This window comes from Neolamprologus multifasciatus, chromosome 1 (assembly GCF_963576455.1).
Source record: "Neolamprologus multifasciatus chromosome 1, fNeoMul1.2, whole genome shotgun sequence".
NCBI classification, from domain to species: Eukaryota; Metazoa; Chordata; class Actinopteri; order Cichliformes; family Cichlidae; genus Neolamprologus; species Neolamprologus multifasciatus.
Window position 1 is genome coordinate 36915767 of NC_140439.1, and position 19997 is coordinate 36935763.

General features: G+C 42.1%; 1 protein-coding gene across 9 annotated transcripts in view; it reads right to left on the reverse strand.

The window, feature by feature from the left end:
* Positions 1–203: 203 nt before the first annotated feature.
* vps13c (vacuolar protein sorting 13 homolog C) overlaps positions 204–19997 on the reverse strand; it is a 68246-nt gene continuing 48452 nt past the window's right edge. For 8 of the 9 annotated variants that reach the window (XM_085182901.1, XM_085183120.1, XM_085182975.1 and 5 more), the window contains 19 exons: positions 18815–19050; positions 17425–17566; positions 17172–17312; positions 17009–17090; positions 16848–16917; positions 15643–15754; positions 15445–15558; positions 15158–15288; positions 14971–15052; positions 13625–13738; positions 13397–13472; positions 13125–13288; positions 13005–13050; positions 12531–12654; positions 8548–8662; positions 6373–6464; positions 6160–6283; positions 5937–6020; positions 204–1295 (listed from right to left, as the gene is read on the reverse strand). In XM_085182901.1, coding sequence (XP_085039027.1) covers positions 1194–1295; positions 5937–6020; positions 6160–6283; positions 6373–6464; positions 8548–8662; positions 12531–12654; positions 13005–13050; positions 13125–13288; positions 13397–13472; positions 13625–13738; positions 14971–15052; positions 15158–15288; positions 15445–15558; positions 15643–15754; positions 16848–16917; positions 17009–17090; positions 17172–17312; positions 17425–17566; positions 18815–19050 — 2151 coding nt within the window. In that variant the 3' untranslated portion in view covers positions 204–1193. Of the gene's footprint in view, positions 1296–5936; positions 6021–6159; positions 6284–6372; positions 6465–6912; positions 8142–8547; positions 8663–12530; positions 12655–13004; positions 13051–13124; positions 13289–13396; positions 13473–13624; positions 13739–14970; positions 15053–15157; positions 15289–15444; positions 15559–15642; positions 15755–16847; positions 16918–17008; positions 17091–17171; positions 17313–17424; positions 17567–18814; positions 19051–19997 lie in introns of those variants that run through there. The other variant, XM_085183277.1, reaches the window with a different exon arrangement.

Consider the following 19997-nt stretch of genomic DNA (forward strand, 5'->3'; position numbering starts at 1 on the left):
ACCACAAATAAATCTTTCCCAGTTATGTCAATGGGCCCCGAGGAATAGTAATAAGTGTGCCTCTTGGCATTGGCAATATAGTGAACTTTAATCTGATGTAAAATAAAAGTTGACGGCTGTCATTACATCCCAGAAGGTGCTGTGATATCGCTGATTTCTCACTCATAAAAATCCCCCCAGAAAACAACAATATCCACCAGAAGTAATTCAATGTCATCTTTATAGAAAATTGTTCAGGTTACAGGTCAGTGTATTTTGTTTTCTTTTCCAATAGAAAAGAGCTCCTTCTGCCCAACATCAGCACAGAGACAAATACAGACTTTTGGTTACAGCAAAAAAACCCAATAAAAATAAAGTGAAAACATTTCCTCGTTTCACTCAGCAGGTCTGAAACGATGTAAACACATTCATCTGGTCTTTGTGGGAAAAAAAAAACAAAACATGTTTCATTGCACCGTTTAAACAGACAGATCTGCAGGTCAAACTGGAATAGTTAACATTGACTGTATGTTTCACTGTAGATGTTAAGAAAACAGTGGGATTATTTCATGATAAACTGAGAAGATCTTTGTGTTTATTTAACTGGACATGAACAACAACATTCATATTAGCAATCAGATCAAATAGTCTTTTAGTGCAATGTGTTTTTATAGATTCATCATGGGCGTGAAGTGTTGCAGCTAGCCGATGACACCCCCCAACACAACTTAAACTAAAAACAATTAAATACAAATTAAGGTAATAAAACAAAATAACCAACCAGCATATATAGATATTTGGACGTAATTAAATGTTTCTCATAATATTGTGACATGATTTCTTCCTTCATTGTTCTCATTCAGTAGTTTCACAGGTCAACTTTCTTTTCTTCATAAACACAAAGCTGAGCTTCAAACCGGAACTACAGAAACCAACGAGTGACATCACAGCAGCTGTGTCCAGCTTTTTTGTGTCAATCAACAAAAAAGAAAACTACAATCCCATAATTCTTTAATTTGATAAGTAAGAGCTTCCCACTGTTAGCATGTTAGCATGATGAAAAAACCCCAAATGTCTGACTGGACATTTTAACTGAACACATGTGTGTGCCGGCATAAATCCGTTTACATTTCTTAAAGCAACAGTTACACATTTCACCTTCCTGCAAGCTTTCCAAATATTTACTGCAAATCAGCTGCAGACAGGAAGTGACCTCACTGCTTGTTGCCCAGTTTCAGGAAGCGCTGTGACTTCTGTCTTGCCATGCGATGCTGCCGCTGTGCCGTCTGAGCATCAAATATGGCGGTGTGCAGCTTCTGCAGGGAACAAGAGGAACCAGGTTGGGGAGGGCTACATCACGAAACAACACACATCCACACTGAGGCTTTCATTCATACCCAGGTTTCCACCGATACAGACGCTTCACCCATACTGAGGCATCCATTCTGGGATTTTTATTTAAATGCACTAAATTCACCTCAGATTAACAAAAAAACAACTCAGCCCAAATTTTACAGGGCATGAATGTTTTAAACTGAGTGTCACACACAACTCATCTACTAAACTCAAAGCACCTGCACAGGTTTTCCCAAGTGTCATTAAATTGCTTCACTTTGACCCAATTGCCTCAGTTAGGTTCAATATGGGGAAGACTGCAGACTTGACAACAGGCCAGAAGAGCATCATTGGTACCCTCCATAGGATGGGTAAGCCACAAAGGTTCATAGCTAAGGAGGCTGGCTGTTCACAGAGTGCTGTGTCCAAGCATATCAATGGAAAGTCTAGAGGAAGGGCAAAACGTGGCAGTAGAAGATGCACCAGCAGAAGAGATGACGGTGGCTTTCAGCAGATTATCAGACAGAAGATTCAAGAATCTGTCAGAGATCCAGAAAGGGTGAAACGAGGCAGGAGTCAAAGCTTCAAAACCACTTCTGCACCTGAGCCAACGTCAGAAGCGACTCAACTGGGCCAAGGAGAAGATGGACTGGGCTGTTGGCCAGTGGTCAAAGGTCCTCTTTTCTGATGAAAGTAAAGTGTGCCTTTCATTCGGGAATCAAGGTCCAAGGGTTTGGAGGAAGACGGGTGAGAAACAGAACCCATGCTGCTTGAGGTCCAGTGTGAAATATCCACAGTCAGTCATGTTTTGGGGTGCAATGTCCGGTGCAGGTATTGGTAAACTCTGCTTTCTTAAATCCAAGGTCACCACAACAGTGTACCAGAATGTTTTAGAGGGCTTCATGATTCCTTCTGCTGAGGATCTGTATGGAGATGCAGATTTCATCTTCCAGCAGGACCTGGCCCCTGCACATACCACCAGAAGCACCAAAACCTGGTTTGACTGCCATGCCATCACAGTGCTTGACTGGCCAGTCTACTCGCCGGACCTAAAGCCCATTGAGAATCTGTGGGGTATCAAGAGGAAAATGAGGTCCACCAGAACAAAACAAAGAAGAGCCGTCAGCAAGCATCAAGAACACCTGGGCTTCCATTACTGCCAGGCAAAGCCACAGGCTGATTGCATCAACGCCACAGGCCGATTGCCTCAATGCCACGGCGCATCAAAGCAGTGATTCAGGTGACAGGATTCCCAACCAAGTATTAAAGATTAACATATAATTTTGAAAATACCACATTTTGATTGATTTGATGTCATCCTATTTTTTTCTTTTTTTCCTGCAAAAACTGAGAAGTAAATGGTGATGTCTTCACCAGAGATGGGCAGTAACGCGTTACTTTACTCGTTACTTGAAAAAAGTACAAGTAAGGGATTACTATTGCAAAAACGGTAATTAGATTACCGTTACTTTCCCATAGGAACGCTGCGTTACTGCGTTACTAAAACAGTGATTTTTTTGCGAGAATGTCTCATGACAGTGACGTAAGCGAGTGCGACGTTCGTGACAACAGCTGTGTGCAGATCAACAATGGATCATATATCGAGTGCGGGAGAGAGTATGAGCGTGCAGCGTTTAAAGCGTGGAAGTACTGACCTTACTTTGAGTTTGATTCCATAAAAAGTGACAAAAACATTAGTGTCCGTTGTGCGTGGGAAGAAAACTTCTTTTTACAGTGAAAAAAACCCCTAAACTTCCGAGCAAGCACCGAGTAGCTACGACGTAATGGGAAACTCACAGAGAAACTCGCGGATTCTTCCAGTGACCGCTGCACACCTGCACCAGGGTAACCCTCCGCCTACCCCACTCCTGCTTTACAGGTGAAAATAGAGCAACAGGACCGCTAGTCTTTGACTTTATTTATTTTCTGCTGTGTTTTACTTGCATCTATTTGAAAGACTGAGTGTAAACACACACAAAATAATATTTTATGTGCTGGAATGTGCAGAAAATAGGTTTAAATGTTAAACTAATTTCTTCCAGTCAGAGAATGTTGCATATAATGAAATTTTTGCTTGATGCATAAAGTTAAAAGATTAAAACTAATAAAACAAGTTTTAAAAAGAGACTTTTCCATTTGATTACATTTTGTATGATGATTATGCAGAAAAAGTAGAATTGAGCTGAAAGATCTATCACTTTATCACCTATTCAGGTTGTAAATCATGTTTTTAAAAAGTAACTAAGTAATTAATTACTTTTGAAAATAAGTAATCAGTAAAGTAACGGGATTACTTTTTTGGGGAAGTAATCAGTAATTAGTTACTGATTACTTTTTAAAGTAACTTGACCAACACTGGTCTTCACAGTATTCTAATTTTTTGAAATCCTGTTTTCGTGGGTTTATTATGTACAAATGAACAACTAAGTACTTGAAATCGTTTAAGTTGTGGGCCCTGAATCTATAATCTATGAAAGTTTAAAGTTTTGAATGAAATTATGGAAATAAATAAACTTTTCCATGATATTCAAATTTTTGGAAAGGGTCTGTACGTTAGCAACCCCCCACAGTGAGTGGGGTTAGTTGTTGAGAGGTTTGTGGTAATTTTGTAGCATGACAAAGTAAGCAGAACGTTTTGCAAAATGCAGAAGTGAGTTGGGATTATTATGTAGCACACAGACGAAAGCAGGGTTAATGTGCAACACCGAGGCGAGCGTGGTTAGTTTGTAGCACGTAAAGAGGAAGGAGTGTAATTTGCAATGCCTCAGGTTTGCTCACGCAGACATAAACAAGTCTTTGTTTTGGTGATTATTACCGTTTGTTTCACGCTGTTATTGGGGCCGAACTGAGCTCATTAATACTGTTACGTGCTGCACACGTCACACCTGCCTTAGGTAAACACCATAACTGTCCTTATTTACTACATTAAGTGCGAGTTCGTCCATAAATAGTTAAAACCTCCTCCTGTCTCCTGCTTTCTGTGCGTCCCTGATGGAATTTTGTTCCGTCCTCCTTACAATTTTAAATCCCACCAGAAGCTGTTCAAAAGTGGAGCGTTTAATCTGGACCTGGTCTTTTATTTTGAAAATTGACATGAATGCTAATGCTACTCTTGTGCCCGACTTCAAGTGCTCACCTACTCTGTGTAGCTTGATGCAGCTTCGATAAATAATCGACCCAAGAGGTTCACAATGAACAGTGTTCAGGCTTTCCTCAGCCTGTTTTCAGTTCAAGTTAATAATGTTACGGCTGCGTGCGCTCTCCAAAATTATGACTGCACAGAAGAGCTCTGAAACTTTAAACCAGATACATTTAAATATTAAAGCTTGCTGTCCCACAGCCTGATACAGGAGATGAGGAAATCACTTTAGTTTGTCTGCAGACCAGAGTGAGACTTTGGCTACGTTCACACTGCAGGTCTTGAAGCTCAATTCCGATTTTTTGATCAAATCGATTTTTTTGTCTGCTCGTTCACACTACAAATAAAATGTGACAGCAAACGCGCTCTAGTGTGAACGCTCAAAGCGGCCGCATGCGCAAAAGAAGACGTCACACACAACGCGCTCTGTTTAGACCCAGAGCAACAGTATTGTTTGACTGATGGCCGTTAATATAAAGACTTCAGACTTTACGTTTCCCAATTTTTGCTTTAAGTTATTTTGTTATTTACATAATAATGTAAATAACCTAATAATTATCCTTATTGCTGTTTTAGAGGAGCGCTGCTTCAAAGGATAGTTGCAGATTTCTGTCAGAATCTGCAGATTATACAGTACAAATAAAATGTTCACGTTTCTCCAACGTTGTCTTCCCAACAGTTTCACTGACATCTACACTGGATGGACAGGAAGCGTTCGCGATGTCTTCTCCGGCGCTGATAATTGGTGTCTGTCTTGTGTCGGTGACGTAAAAGACGGATTTAATGCGACATGACCATCAAACAGCAGTCGCTTTCTGAAACATCAGATATGTATCGGATTCAGTACCACATATGAAAGTGACCCAGATCGGATTTGAAAATATCGGATTTGTGCCGTTCACACTGTCACAGCATGATCGGATATGGGTCGCATAGGGTCAAAAAAAATCGGATTTGATGCGCTTTCGCCTGCAGTGTGAACGTAGCCTAAATTGACTGATTTAGCAGGTATTATGTGTGTGTTGTGTTCTAAGAGCTGCATGTTAAACAGTGTGAAAGAGACTTAACAGCACATTAGAATCTTCAAATGGATACATTTCACTAACAACGTGCTGTCGCAGATAAATCTGCTGGTTTTACAGCTCTGCAGGTGACCAATGTGAAACATGTTCCTCCAGCAAACAGTCTGCAATGCACTTAAAACAGCTGAGACAAAAGAACAACAGGAAGTGGACTCTGAATAGAACCTCGTCCCAACCAGGTCATGTATTCAGCATGAGTTACCATGGTTACGCTGACTTTAAACTTGACACAGCACACTTTGCCGTTACTCTTGCTTTGTAGTCCTCCACATGCTACTGTAAACGAAGTTGAGCAGGAAGCTGCTATCAGCTTTGGTGTCCATACTGAAGTCAGAATGTGCTGCAGCCTCACAGACCCACACAGACACACGCACACACACACACACACACGCACACAGTACCTGAGCAGTGTTAGGGTCGTTGAGCTGCACGCTCCTCACCAACTCTTGACCGTCTCTCTTCGAAAACGACAGCTTCTGCTGCTCCTGTGACACAAGACATTGAAAAGTAACACGGTTACAGGATGTGACCTCACACCTGATCTTAAATTTTTATCTTCCTGATTAAACAACAGACAAATGTGGCCGATGAATTCGAGTTTTATCCAGAGGTTTATTTTGGTACCTTGCTGTAAATCTTCAGCTCACTTCCCACCACAGCCGGCGGTCGACAGAAGTTCTCATACAAACATTCCCACTCTTTGTTGAAATGACCCACAAATTCTATCTCCTTAACACACAAAACCCTCCTGCACAAAAACAACGACGACACCGTAAGCAACGACACATGCTGACAACCAGCAATGAAAAAACACAATAAAACAACAACAGCTTTTACCTGTTGGTGACGATGATGTTGGTCTTTCTGTGTCCAGGATACTGACAGTGATCTCTGAACACTTCACCCTCCAGCTGTTTGATCTCTGATCGCTGGAAACACAAACAAACTCCCAGGTTTTATTTACCAACCACCTGCGGTTTGAATCTGAACATTATACATGAACCTAAGGCGACCCCGTCGTTCAGTAAAACCATACAGGGTCCACACTGATGCACCAAGAGGTGGATTTTACCATGCAGTGTAGCTCGTTGCTGGATGACTTCTAGTTGAAACAAAGACATTTAACAGTATGAAACCTTCAAGAATCGGCTATATATAAAAGGAGGAAGCAAGCTGCCATGTTTGATTGTTTTGGAGATCCTGAAGGTTCAGGTTTGGCGTTTTTGTTGCTGGCATCTATTTTTATTTGCGACAGGACTTCATAGCGACGGGAAGGATCTGTCTCAGAAAAAAAAAAAGATTAACCAAATCAAAGATAGACCTGTCCTAAAATATATCCTGCTTTTTCATAAAAGGAACATAATCTTGCATTAAGGACATCCTGAAACCAACAAACGAGACCTTAATCTCACAGGAAAGCTTTTATTCAGACTTATATGAGGTGAGAAGTAGAGCATCTTTCTGAAACACTTGCAGCCCAACTATATCATCCTTTAAAAACACCGTTCTCCTTGGAGAAACTTTTTGTGCAGATGCCAGATGGAGGAAATTCTGAAAGCATGACACCGCATGCTTCGATTAACAGCAGAAATGTTAAAAAGCGCGAAAAGTGAGGGGTTTTGTGGAACAAACCATAACTAATTAACTAGTGAAGCAAACCCACCACCAGAAGAAAAGAGAGGAAACTGCGGACGTATCAGAGGAGCTATACGCACTTCTATATTGCCGAGGATGCTAACATGTTGCCAAGCACACTAAAAGACGTATACGCAAACCAAACACGCCCTCTGAGAGAAATCTGACCTACTTCAAAAGAAGGATCGGAGCCAGAGTGTGCGATAGCGTGATTCTGTGCAAGCACATGTTAGTGAGTCGTTACTCTTCTAACCACATGCTGACAGTAAAGCCCCGCCCCCTCCCACCAAGCCCTGCATTTGGAAAAAGAAAGGTGTGAGTAAAGAATTTTTATTAAACACAGATCTTACAGACAGCGACACGCTCTCAGCCGACAAACACTCAGAGGTGACGTTAGCGCAGACACAGCGGAGGTCATGCAGACTGAGTCGTACAAAGAGTACATCATCACAAAGACACAAATATTAAACAGCAAGTATTTATATACAAGTTCAGAATGAATTTAAAGCCGACGCTACAGAACGATACAAAAATATCGGTAAGCTCTACACGGACATGTATCTCAGCTTCATAGCAAAATAATTTCACCGCCTGCTCGTCTTGTCTGAATAAACAATATGTAATAAATGGCTATAAACAAAAAAGGGTCATTTAAAAACTGTCGTTTATAAACAGAAATAAAAAACTAAAAGCAGAAATGTTTTGTGTAGAAAAAGTAATAAACTGAGAGCTGAGTGTAGAAATGTTTGAGGTATGAGAAGAGAGATTAGTTTTGGCATGCATAGAAACCTGAATCATCTCAATATCCAGAATCAATGTGGATATAACAATAATATAGACTATTATAGGATATTATAGGATGAGGAATTGAACCATAAACATTTTATTAGTCATAGACAGGATTATAGTCTTTCAAAGCACTTGAATGATAAGTTGATCCGCCCAAACGAACACGATTATTCCTCCTCAGGCTGCATGTGGCACCGACACAAGAAGAAAAACAAAAAAGAAAGAAAAACATGGATTAGAAGCACAGACGCAAAGTGCTGCACCCTGCCTGATGATGCACAATTTTTCATTTCAGCTTTTGTGAAAATATATTAGCAGCTCCAGAATAAAGTTTTTCTGCTGTGTTTTCCAGCAGCTGACATCTGATTTCTCATATCTTGTGTTCACAGTGTGAATGTGTGTTTTGGCTCAGCTTGTTTTTAATTCATAAATATCCGGAGTGTGTGTTCAGAGCTGCTGTTTTGGATTTTTATCTGCTGATTGGTTTCGGGCCAGAACTGTTTTTGTTTTTAACAGCAGACGACCACGCCTGCTTCCTCTCAGCAAGCAACATCGGGTTATGGAGCAAAACGGTCAAAGCGATCGAACCTGGAAAAGGTCGAATCCCTGCGACTCGGTCAGGTCATACGGCCTGATGATCCCATCCTCCCTGATCAGACGCACCGGCCGTAGCTTGGTCACTTCCTCTGTCGCCTCGGCCGCCCTGAAATCACAACACACGCGGGAAAACAGAGACGCACTTGAAAATTTTTTCTAGTGCTACAGAAACAGACTCATTTCTGTGCTTTCCTGCTGAAGCTTAATAACTTCATATGTGGAACTGAAGTTGAAGCATCGTCAGTCAGCATGCTGACTAGTCGTTTCTACAAAAGTGAGCCCTGAGAGTTGGATCTGCTACAACCCTGTTTCCAAAAATGTTGGTGCACTGTGCAAAATGTACAGAAAAACATTTGCAAACCATTTAAAGTCTGTATTTAACTGAAAATATCTTAAAGGTAAGAGATCAAATATTGAAACAAACATTTTTCTCAGTTCTTGAAAGCTAAATGGACGCGTTTAATGTTAACTCTGCCGCCATAGTGACGAATTATGTCACTATTAATAAAGCTAGGGCTTGTTTCCAGATTGTTCCAAGAGCTGCTGCACGGGCAGAGACCTCACCATCGTCTGATGCTCACCAGGTCAGTTTGAAACCTGCCACAGACTCATTTCACTTATTCAGCAGAGCCTCCTGTGTGTATATTTCCAGTGGCTGTTTATGAACAGAGAATTATGGATTCTGTGGATCTTCTAATGTTGTTAAATTCATTCTTTAAGAAGTACTTTTTCTCTAAATTGGAGAAACTACTGCATCTATCTGTCATTTTGTACCACTGATTACACTCAGTGTTCTCTTCTTGATCCATTTTCAGTCAAATATAGATTTTAAATGTTTTCCTTTAACGTCATATTTCTAACCTTTTTGGAAACGAGGTTGCAGCTCAACCCTGAAGCACATTCAGAGTGAAGCAGGTTCATTTCTAATGCGCACGATGCTGCGAGAAGCTTCCGTCAGGTGCGATATCTCACCTTTGGTGACCTCTACAGTGACAGCGTGAAACGGTAACATTCAACAGGTTATCATGAACCGACTGACGTGTCACAGGACAGATGTGTCCTCCATACGGAGGAGGGGGAGGAGGATGAAGGTTGATAAGGTTCTTGGGAAATGTTTTGGGCATTTCAAAGTATTTCTTTCTACTTAAATGTGTGGACAAAAGACTAGTTAAAGACAAAATGCAAAGGTCACTGCTGATGTACACAGAGTTGTTCTACCTTTATCCCAAATATCTCTGTCCTGATAGAAGAGCATATAGAAGACAGATGTTGATATCCAAATAGGGGAATGTCTTTAGTAAGAATGATTTGCATCCCTCCGGTAGAGCGCTGGCCCAGAACCTTCATGAGACACTTGATATTATTATTTGTCACCTGCTTCCTAGTATCTACAATTACTTCCACATATATTTTAAATCTGAACCATCGCCTAACATGTTCAGAATGTACTAAGTAGATGGAAATAATCAACTCGTATTTAAAAATATTTAGCAGTACTTGGAACTTTGCAGTGCAGTTTTCTCTTTGATGCAGCTCAAAGCTGTTTTTAGTGCGAGCGTCACCTCAAACAAACCAACACCGTGGCTGTTAGTGTTTCTTTACACAGTCAGTATGAACCAAGGTGCCAAACTCAGGCTGGAAGAACCATGTGACCATTCAGTCAGCCAATCCCTGAGGAGAGACCAGGTGATGCTTTGAGATTCACTGGTAGGTGGGACAACAGAGATTACTGCAGATCAGAGACATTAAAGTATTCAGTGGTGAGATTAAGGTAAGTGTATACAGAATAGGGCTGCCACGATTAGTCGACTAGTCACGATTACGTCGACTATCAAAATCGTCGACGACTGATTTAATAGTCGCGTCGTTTGAAGCTTTGTAAGATCACAAAAGACGCAGGAATAAGTAGCAGGATTTAAGAGTGTAATAACGGACTGAAACAGAAGATGGCAGCACTGCATGTACAAGGATGCCAGCTGCCGTTAAACCCCGAAGAAGAAGAAGCTGTGTCCCAGAATTCATAGCGCAGCCCAGCTCAGTTTCCAACAATGGCGGCAGCTAGTTAGTTTTAATATTACTCTTATTATTCTTTCTGGGTCACAAAATAAACGTTTAACATATTTTCAGGCGAGAATGTAGCTGTGTAAACCTCAAATATCTGCTCAGTTTATCAAGACACCGCATATTTTCAAAAGCGCTCCAACGTTTTCGGAGACGTCTGTTACCCACTAGCTCGATAGCTAGCCGGGGGCTAGGCTAACTAGAGCCGTGAGAACACCGGACTCCCGGCAGATCGTTTTCAAACCCACCGCCGTCTTTCGCTACTCAGGTTAAACATATATAAGTCACTTAGATAACTTATAAATGTTATTGTTTGGCTTTTTTAGTATTTTATTTGTTCCTGAGTAAATCGGTTTGGCTGAGATTAAAGTTATAGTTTTTACACAGCTGAATAAACATCAAGCAGACAGCTGATTATCAGAAGTGTGAGATGCTGGAGAATATACTCCGGTGTCCTGTTATATTTTAGATAGCAAGGAGTTTATTAAACTTCACCGAAACAATCTGCAAATTTCATTAAAATTTAACAAACTATCATCTTGTCTTTATTTTTAGTTAGCACATACCTTAAACACTTAAAGCTGTAAGCTAATGATAGTTATATAAGAGCAGATGCTGCTGGTGCAATAAGCTGTATGTTTTACATCCAATGGATGATGATCTGATTAGTCGACTAATCGCAAAAATAATCGGTGACTAGTCGACTATCAAAATAATCGTTTGTGGCAGCCCTAATACAGAAACTCATCTGTCCTCGGTTATATACCTGCAGAAACGTCAGCGGGACGTGAACACGGTGTTTCCCATAGATTAGCAGAGATGGGTTTGTCCACACGACCTCTTAATGAATCAATAAATTTATTTACACATATTTTCTGAGTGACAAATAAATAACTGATCAGCTGCCTCTCATCCTGTCGATTAACTCTAAATCCATTATCGTGTTGCCAGTGGCGATCCGCAATGGTGGACAGCCAAATCCACAGGGAGGTCGGCAATTTAGAATCACCCTAAGCCCACTAACTGCATGTCTGCACGACTGGAGGAGAACCCATGCAGACAGCCCAGACAGTGGATTCAAACCTGGGAAATGAAAATGTCTTCATGACGAAGACAGAACAAATGCTAAAAAGAGTCGCCACACTGGTTGGTTGTTGACACAGGGTGACCTGCTAAGGTAAAGTCTAAGTGTGGGAAACAACGGAAGGGAAACTGCGAGGACCAAGCAGACAAATGTTTTCAATTTTCACGATGTAAATGCATGAAGCACTTCGGATCTCTTTACAAGCAGGACCTGTGACTCTCCTCGGGGGTGTGGCTTTCTGAATCACAATGCTGCCACAAGCTGGTGGGTTTAAGAAAGGGGAAGGGGCAGCAGAGGCAGACTGATGGTGGATGACATGATGAGCATGAATCAGTTTAAACTCTTGACACGATGCAGCGACTTACCGTCCATCTGCCGCAACAGTCAACATGCAAACGTCAAAGTGCCGCAGGTTAAAGCTCGACCCCCTCACTACTGCTTCATCAGGTCTGATCAGGTTTTATCTGGTGCAACAATGAATGCTACCCAAACATTTAAAAAGCGGAAAACTAGTCCTGAACCTCTGTATCTACAGTTCAGCTCTCAGGCAGCGATTAAAGAGTTCGGCTTTAACATGCTTCATGTGAAATACTCACACACCAAAACAGCAAGAAACCAATGAACAAAACTCCCGGCAACAACGACACGAGACAGAAAACAAAAGCAGAAATTAGTGAGCAGACAAACAACACATTAAGAAGCACACAGAAAACACAGGAAGTTCTTCAGTCTGCAAAATACTGGAGACAAAGTACGAATAAACAGAGTCACTGACAGACTGAAGAGTGAAAATAAAAACTGGACACGGACGAAAGCTCGAAGCAAATACCTCTGGATGCCCTGGAAGGTGCTGCTGGCCATGTCCACGATGCCGCCTGTCGGCCGAGCAACCACCCCCACCAGACCTTTACCGATCCCCTTAAAGAAACCTGCTGCTCCCTCCTTCTTCGCTCCTACAGAGAAAGACAGAGTAACTGCTCTGATCCTCTGCAGCTCCTCTGGGTTTTCTTGCATTTCTCTGACAGAAAGGGGATCTAATCTAATTCAGGTTAGTCTGGGTGTTAAATTTCATCATCACTCACAGTACTGCACTCTGCTACAAAGAACTTTTCTGTTTTCCTTCAGATGGAGACACTACAGGTGAATATGGTCAAAATGTAACTAGTAAACATCACTATGTTCAACATTCTTGGTAACATTTTGTCTCCATCAATCAAAGTCTCTCTGCTCTCTTCTTTTCCCTTCACCCCCAAACTGAGTGTTTGCAGCAGCAGTGTGGGTTTCACGGCAGAGGAGCATGTACCCTCCACAGGTTTGGTGACGATGCCGGTTACTCCGCCCACGACTCCCTGCAGAAACAAGAACTGTTATTGAACTGCAACAGGCTCACATCAGGACACACAAACCTCTGAACTCTCTGTACCTTCAGCAGTCCTTTTCCTCCTTTAGCCAGACTTTCCCCAAAGTCTTTGGGTGGTCGGTTCATCTCCTCACGTCGCTTCTGTTGGTACTCTTTATCCATAGTGATGGCTGCCAGACCTTTACCAACCGATCCCGTGATCTTGGAAACCATGCCTGCGGCGCCACCTGCAGGAGGAATCAGCTCGCTAATAATACTGATCGCAGTGGTCATCATCTTTCCTGGTTGGCATTAAATCAGTCACTGCGCATCCATCATGCCGCTGGCTTTCTTACCGACTGTGTGGCCCAACAGGCTGCGGACACCGATCACAAAACCTTCAGCAAACTCCTCTGGACCCTGAACGGCTCCCTGACAAACACAAACCACTTTTATTTCATCTGCATTCTCTTGCCTGTCAGTTTCTCAGCTCATGATCCAAAGATAAGACTGACATCAGACTGTTTCCTGGTAACTATCAGAAAAAAGTCGATTACGTCGTCGTGTAGTTCAGGATGAGTTACCTGGAAGGGCTCGTAGAAGAAGGCCTCCACCCCCTCAGACAGACCTCGGATCAGCCCAAATGGATTTCCCAGCACGTCCAGACCCAGAACCAGAACATACATCTGCTTCAGGAACTGCAGGCAGAGAAAGACACCAGGTTTTCTTTCTTGAGATTTTAAAATACGACCAATGGTACCCCCCAGCCTCGTTGTAGATACAATTTGAAAATCCTACGTTGCTTCGTTCTCAAGTTATCGCATTTGTGATTCGTTAGATGCCCGTCAACCTTTTACAGCTGAGGGGTAAAAACACAGATTATCCACCTTTTGCTTCTGCAGAGACGCTGTTTAATACTAATGTCCACATGATCAAATTTGTTAAATGTTTATCATCATCATCAGTTGTTACTTCTTCAGATCTGATTGGCTTATCTCCATTTACTGTAATTGTCGGGCTATAAGCCGCTACTTTTTGCACAAGCTTTGAACCCTGCGGCTTTTAGTCAGGTGCGGCTTTTCTAAGGATTTTCCATGATTTTTGTGATATCGTAAGAGGATTTGTTTTGTTTGTTCCGCTGTTGTACGGCACTACGTTGCCTGGCGAAAGGATCGGGGTTCAAGAGTGGTATGTTGGTCACATGTCCATCCGCCAGGCAACGTAGTGCCGTACAAAGTAGCGCGAAAAACAAACTTCAAAGTAGCGCTACTCTGACACTGACAACGAGGATTTGTTTGGTTTTGAAAGTGACAACGAAGGAGAGAAGCTGAGAGTGGATGACGAAGCCATCCTGAGCCTGTTCGTATCCGACACTGGAGAAGAGGACTTTGGTGGTTTTAGTGCGCAGGAAGAAGAGAAAGATGGTGGTGAATGACTGACTTTTCTTCTTGTTAAAGCCGTGTCACTGCACCTGAGCCTAAAAGGTAGGCCGAATCCATTTTTCTGGTGTGCTGTAGGTTATTGTTATGTACTACATTTGTTACTCATTTATGAAGCACAGTACATGTTTGGTACTTGTATTTACCGCTACTTGTACATATACCTAAAAAGTTATGCAAATATGTTCCCATAACTTGTTTTTCAAAATATTAATAAAAGGGGTGTGTCTCCAAACAGCCATCTCTTTCCTGACAATTCGCTTTGTGCATATTCTCTTACATATGATAAGTCAACATTGAAACACCTGCGGCTTTTAGTCAGGTGCAGCTAATGTATGTACAAAACAGGATTTTCCCCTGATTTTAGCTTGTGCGGCTAATATTCAGGTGCGCTTTGTAGTCCGGGAAATACGGTAATTACACCTTTGTTTTGCTTGTAGATAAATTGCGACCTGAAGAAAGCATGGCACACATGGAGGTTGTAACTTTACCTGTTCAGTATAGTGTCGAGCCGCCACCCACGTCAGCTTCTCCTTACTGTAAAACTGGTGCTTCACCTCGAAGAAGGCCAGTCTGTGGGACACAAACATGACGAATGTCAAACACAGAAAGTTTTACTGTGACAGACTCAGCAAACAGCTACTTTACGGCCCTCAGCGCATCTCTCTAATGTCTCACTTGAAGATGATGTCGTCGACGTCGGTCAGCGTGGCGCCGATGCTTTTCAGCAGCAGGTTCAGAGACTGAATGGCTTCCGTCTCCTCAACCAAGTCATCACCGCTGGAGCCCAGAGACAGACTGAGATGGAGCTGAAACAAACACACGAACACCAAGATGGAAACACAACCTTGACCCAGTGACGACACTGGGCTTATTTTGCATCCAAACATTCATCTGGTTGACTTAACGATTTAACCTGTTTTTAAATACAAGTGAAAAGGAGAGCTCAGACTGTGCGTCTTCACCTTGATGGGTGAGATGTGGAAGTATTCGAAGTAGCTGAGACCAGATGCGTCAGTCCGCGACGCCTCCATCAGCTCGGCCTGCAGGCCCTGCAGATCTTGCTCTATCAGCCCAGACTGAAACACAGACACACCTCAAACGCATGAACCCTCTGTGTGTGGTTCATGTTGGCACTTTTCACATGTTAGAAGCAGCTCTACCTTCTCGCTGTCGGCCCGGGGGTCTGCAGCAGGAGTGAACAGAGCCAAAATGGCTCCCAGGAAACCCTGATCGATCTTTACTGCCATCTCCTGGACCAAAGCCATGAAATACCTGGAGAACACAGACAAGCTCAAGACAAGCTGAAAATCTTTTCCTTAATCCCATCTCTGTGCTTACCTCTCAAAAACAAGTAAGTGTGGCTTTTTCCCCACACGAAGGATTTGGACTTCAGCAGGGTTGTGGTTCCCTTTAAGACCTACCATAGAACCAAGTCCGCCAGAGCTTATATTATATTTTTACATGCTGTGGAGCCATTTTTGGGAGCATTTCAAGTTGCTATACATCAATACAACCATTACAGCCCAAATTTTAATAATATGTCTGCATTAAGTGCATAGTAATTACATAAATTGCAAAAAAGTGCAATAAACTACAAAAAAAAATTGAAAATCTTTTTTTTTTTAACATATATTTCTAGTTAGAGAAATTTAAGAGGCTTATCCCTCAAAACTGTAAATACAAAAAAGTTGCACAAAATAGTTTCCCACCACAGGAAATTTATTTTGAGTGTCTTCATAGTTTTATTTTTGAAATACACCATTTTTTATACACTGCAGGAAAAACGAAAATAAATATTATGATGCAAATTTGCAAAAAAGCAGCATATGCATCAAAATAAACTATTTCCAGCAGTGCAATATGAGTCCTAAGCATCCCAGAAATGACACAGAAAGTCATAAAGTCAAAGATAACTTTTAAAAACACCAGTATAAGCTCAACCGGCCGTGATGGTAAAAAACTACATTTCCGCAAAAATGACGTCACTTCCGGTTTCGGGCAGGTCATGGCGGACATGCGATAGTTCACGCTGACGTCTATTCCAACGTAGGAAGTGTTACGAACAGCTGATCGGATCGGCAAAGCGTGTTTCTGGAATATTATGTTTTTGTTGCTGCAAGTGCTTTTTATGCAGTTTTTGCAAAACTATATGTGGAAGGAAACTGTGACCGAGGACAAGCTGATGGCATAAGATGTAAGTACAACTCCTCCGGTTTCATATGCAAAAAATTTTTTTGCGCTAGCTTATGTGGTTGCAGAGCTACCAGGATTTAAAAATAGTTATGCAAAACAGAGCGTGCTGCTCTGACCGGTTTTAAAGGGTTAAACACCCTGCAGGTCTTTAGGTGAACTGGTTCTTACTCACTTGAACTGCATGACGTTGCTGTGCTGGTTGAACCTGGTGATGATGGACACGTCAATGAAGGGCTTTGGCTCTGTGGAGACAGAGAGCAGAGTTAAAGACACTCGTCTCGCCGTGAGAACGGTCAGATCAACGGTTTGAAGAAGTTAATAAAAAGACTCCACCTGTGTCCAGAGCGATGGACTTTGGAGGAAGAACTGGATTGAAGACGATGGGGAAGATGGCACCTGGAAGCTGATTGTCCACCTGGACACAGAATGATGCCAGTCATACAACAGTGTGTATTTCTGTGCAGGTGTGTATCCATCGTGGTGTGTGAGTGTTTACCTGCAGCCAGTGCAGCTGAGCTCTCAAGCTGCGCTGATGCTCCGACTGCTTGAACTCCACTTGGATCCCAGACAGGAAGTTCCTCCTCACTTGGCAGGAAAACGGCTGACGCATCATCATGGTGGCCCCACTGAGGTTCACCTGAGAGCCAGTGACATCACAGCTTCTCTCTCAGCTCAGTGGACGATTGAAATTTAAATTGTGTGTATTTTTTGGGGGGTGGGCGTGTCTCAGATGCACGTTGACCTCTCACCTCCAGGTTCTCCAGTCTGATCCAGCCGCCGGCGGACTTCCCACTCAGCTGACTCTGGTAGGCTTTCTCCAGCAGGCTGATGTTCTTGTTATTGAACGGCTTCCAGCGATTCTTCGGCTTCATTTCCCAAACGACACCTGAGCTGTGACACAAACACACATGCAACGCTGTAACACGCTTGTGGTTATGTGTTGTTGTTGCTCCAAGCGGTGAGCTAGGAAGCAAGATTCAGTGGGTATGATCATCTCCAGTGGGAGCTGGTCTGCACAAACAGATGTGTGAAGACCAGAGCTCCTCTAAAGTGCAGCCTCTCTATGTGAGAAGCTCATTTCAGCCACTCATATCTGTAACCTTCTTCTTTTGGTCACTACCCAGACCTCCTGACCACAGGTGAGGGTTGAATGTATATCGACTGGTAAAGAAGTTCTCTTTTCACCACAACAGTCCAGTACAATGGACACATTACTGGCCTTCTCCATCTGTAAATCTCACGCTCCACTTTCCTGTCACCTATTACCAGGATTGTAAAGATATCTGAACTCCCGTGTTTGGGTCAACAGCTATCCCAGTCCAGAGGGAGCAATCCACCGCTTAACATCTGCAAATAATTTAAACCCTATATAAACAGCTCTAAGGTGCAGCGGTAAAAAGAGAGCTGAACCTAAAAGTGTAGATAAAAATATCCTGGCTAGTCCTGCTTGTTATTCCTGCTCTCACCTTTGTTCATAAGCTGTAACTGGTCACAGAAAACAGAAGCTCACGAGAACAGGCAGCAAATCAGCTTCCTCCCAATGGGCGAGGAGCTCAGTTATTTAGGAGATGCTAAAAGTAGCTATTTCTTCTCCAACAGTGCTACTTTAGTCCGCTGGAGGTGGTTCAAGCAGCTGACTAGCAGGCCTCCTGGATGCCTCCAAGGTGAGGTGTGTCCAGGCATATCCAGCTGGGAGGTGACCCTGGGACAGACCCGGGACACGCTGGAGTTATTACGTCTCTCTAAGCCTCAGTAACGCTTCATTATCCCCTCAGAACAGCTGGAGGAGGCTGTGGAGAGGGAGGTCTGGGCATGCTTTCTCTGTCACCCAGATCTGGATAAATAGCAGGAAACTTGCAGCTGTTACATTGTGAATAAAACCAAAACAAGTAAAAGATTTTTTTCTGCATTTCTTTGTTGCATTTTGCTCATCCGGACTTAAATGAGATGCACTCATCTAGCCCATTTTAAGAAAGAAGAGTCCATTTACAATCTCTTCTTTATGAGAACACAGAGACTGATTTGATAGTAAACACGTGTTAGTCAAGAAAGCAAATAACTAATCTCACACTGTAGAAGAAGCCTGGAAATGTGACCTTGCTTTGCTGTAAACTGCTGTGGTAATGTGATAGTGTTTACCTGGTGATGCCGATGTACGCGATCTCCTGCCGCTTGCTGTTGTTGATCAGCGACAATCCCAGGTTTTGCAACAAAACTTTTACTTCCTGATCGGACTGTTCAAGCTCCTCAGCCTGACGAGCCTTTGTCACCACTCCAACGTCCTCAGTAAATATCAGCACCCGCTGGCGTCCGTCCAGGAAGGAAGCCCAGTGGATCTGAGACTGGCTGTCGTAGGAAAACTGACCAAAATCATCCTAAACGAACACAGACAGACTGTAAAGAAACTGATGTTTGTATTCTGGGTTTCATGAGGTTTGTGGGAAGCAAACACGAGGAGCATATTGTTATTGCTATATCCTCCAGTTTGACTGTAATAGTACCACAACTAAAGATATTCAATAGGATGTGAAAATAGCAACGGAGACGCTAAAAGTCATCAGGAATATATGTACAGAGGGGATCTACATCAGTATAAGAAGCCTCAGTTCCCCAGACTTCTCTACAATCAGATGTCTTGTAGAGAGTGGTTGCCTCCTGATGGCCAAAAAAAATCAAGGTAATAATTAATTAATAATTAAGGTTGTAAAAGCAACTAAATGTAAACGAAAAACAAAATCTAGATGTGAAAAAACATTTTGGTTACATAAAATTTAATTAAAAACTAGACTTTAAAAAAAATTAAAACCAAGAAATGATTTTGCGAACTTGGCAAATTAAAATAAAAATATTATTTTTTTCCTAGTTTGAGCTTCTATTATGTTTTTAGTTGTCTGGCAAAAAATGTATTTGCCTGATGAAGGATTGATGTATTGAGATTCTGGATGTCTGTCTTGGCTCTGACGTGTGTTCTCCAAACAATCATAACAACAACAACAACAACAACAACAACAACAACAAACAAAACAAAACAAAACAAAAAAAAAAGACTACACTGAAACTAATAAAAATGAAACTACAACTAAACATTTTCAAACAATAAAAACTAAACTGGAACGAGAAACTCTGAAAATAAACTAAACTACACTGAATTAAAAACAAAAAGCTAAAATGAAATAAACTAATTAGAAAATACAAACTCATTGTTTAGATCATAAATCTACACCAATCTTTTATATAGCGTGATTGATCATTTTTGTCAGTACAACAGCAGTGGCTGAAATAAATGTTTTTTGGGTGTTCCTCAGGGTTCCGTTTTTGGTCC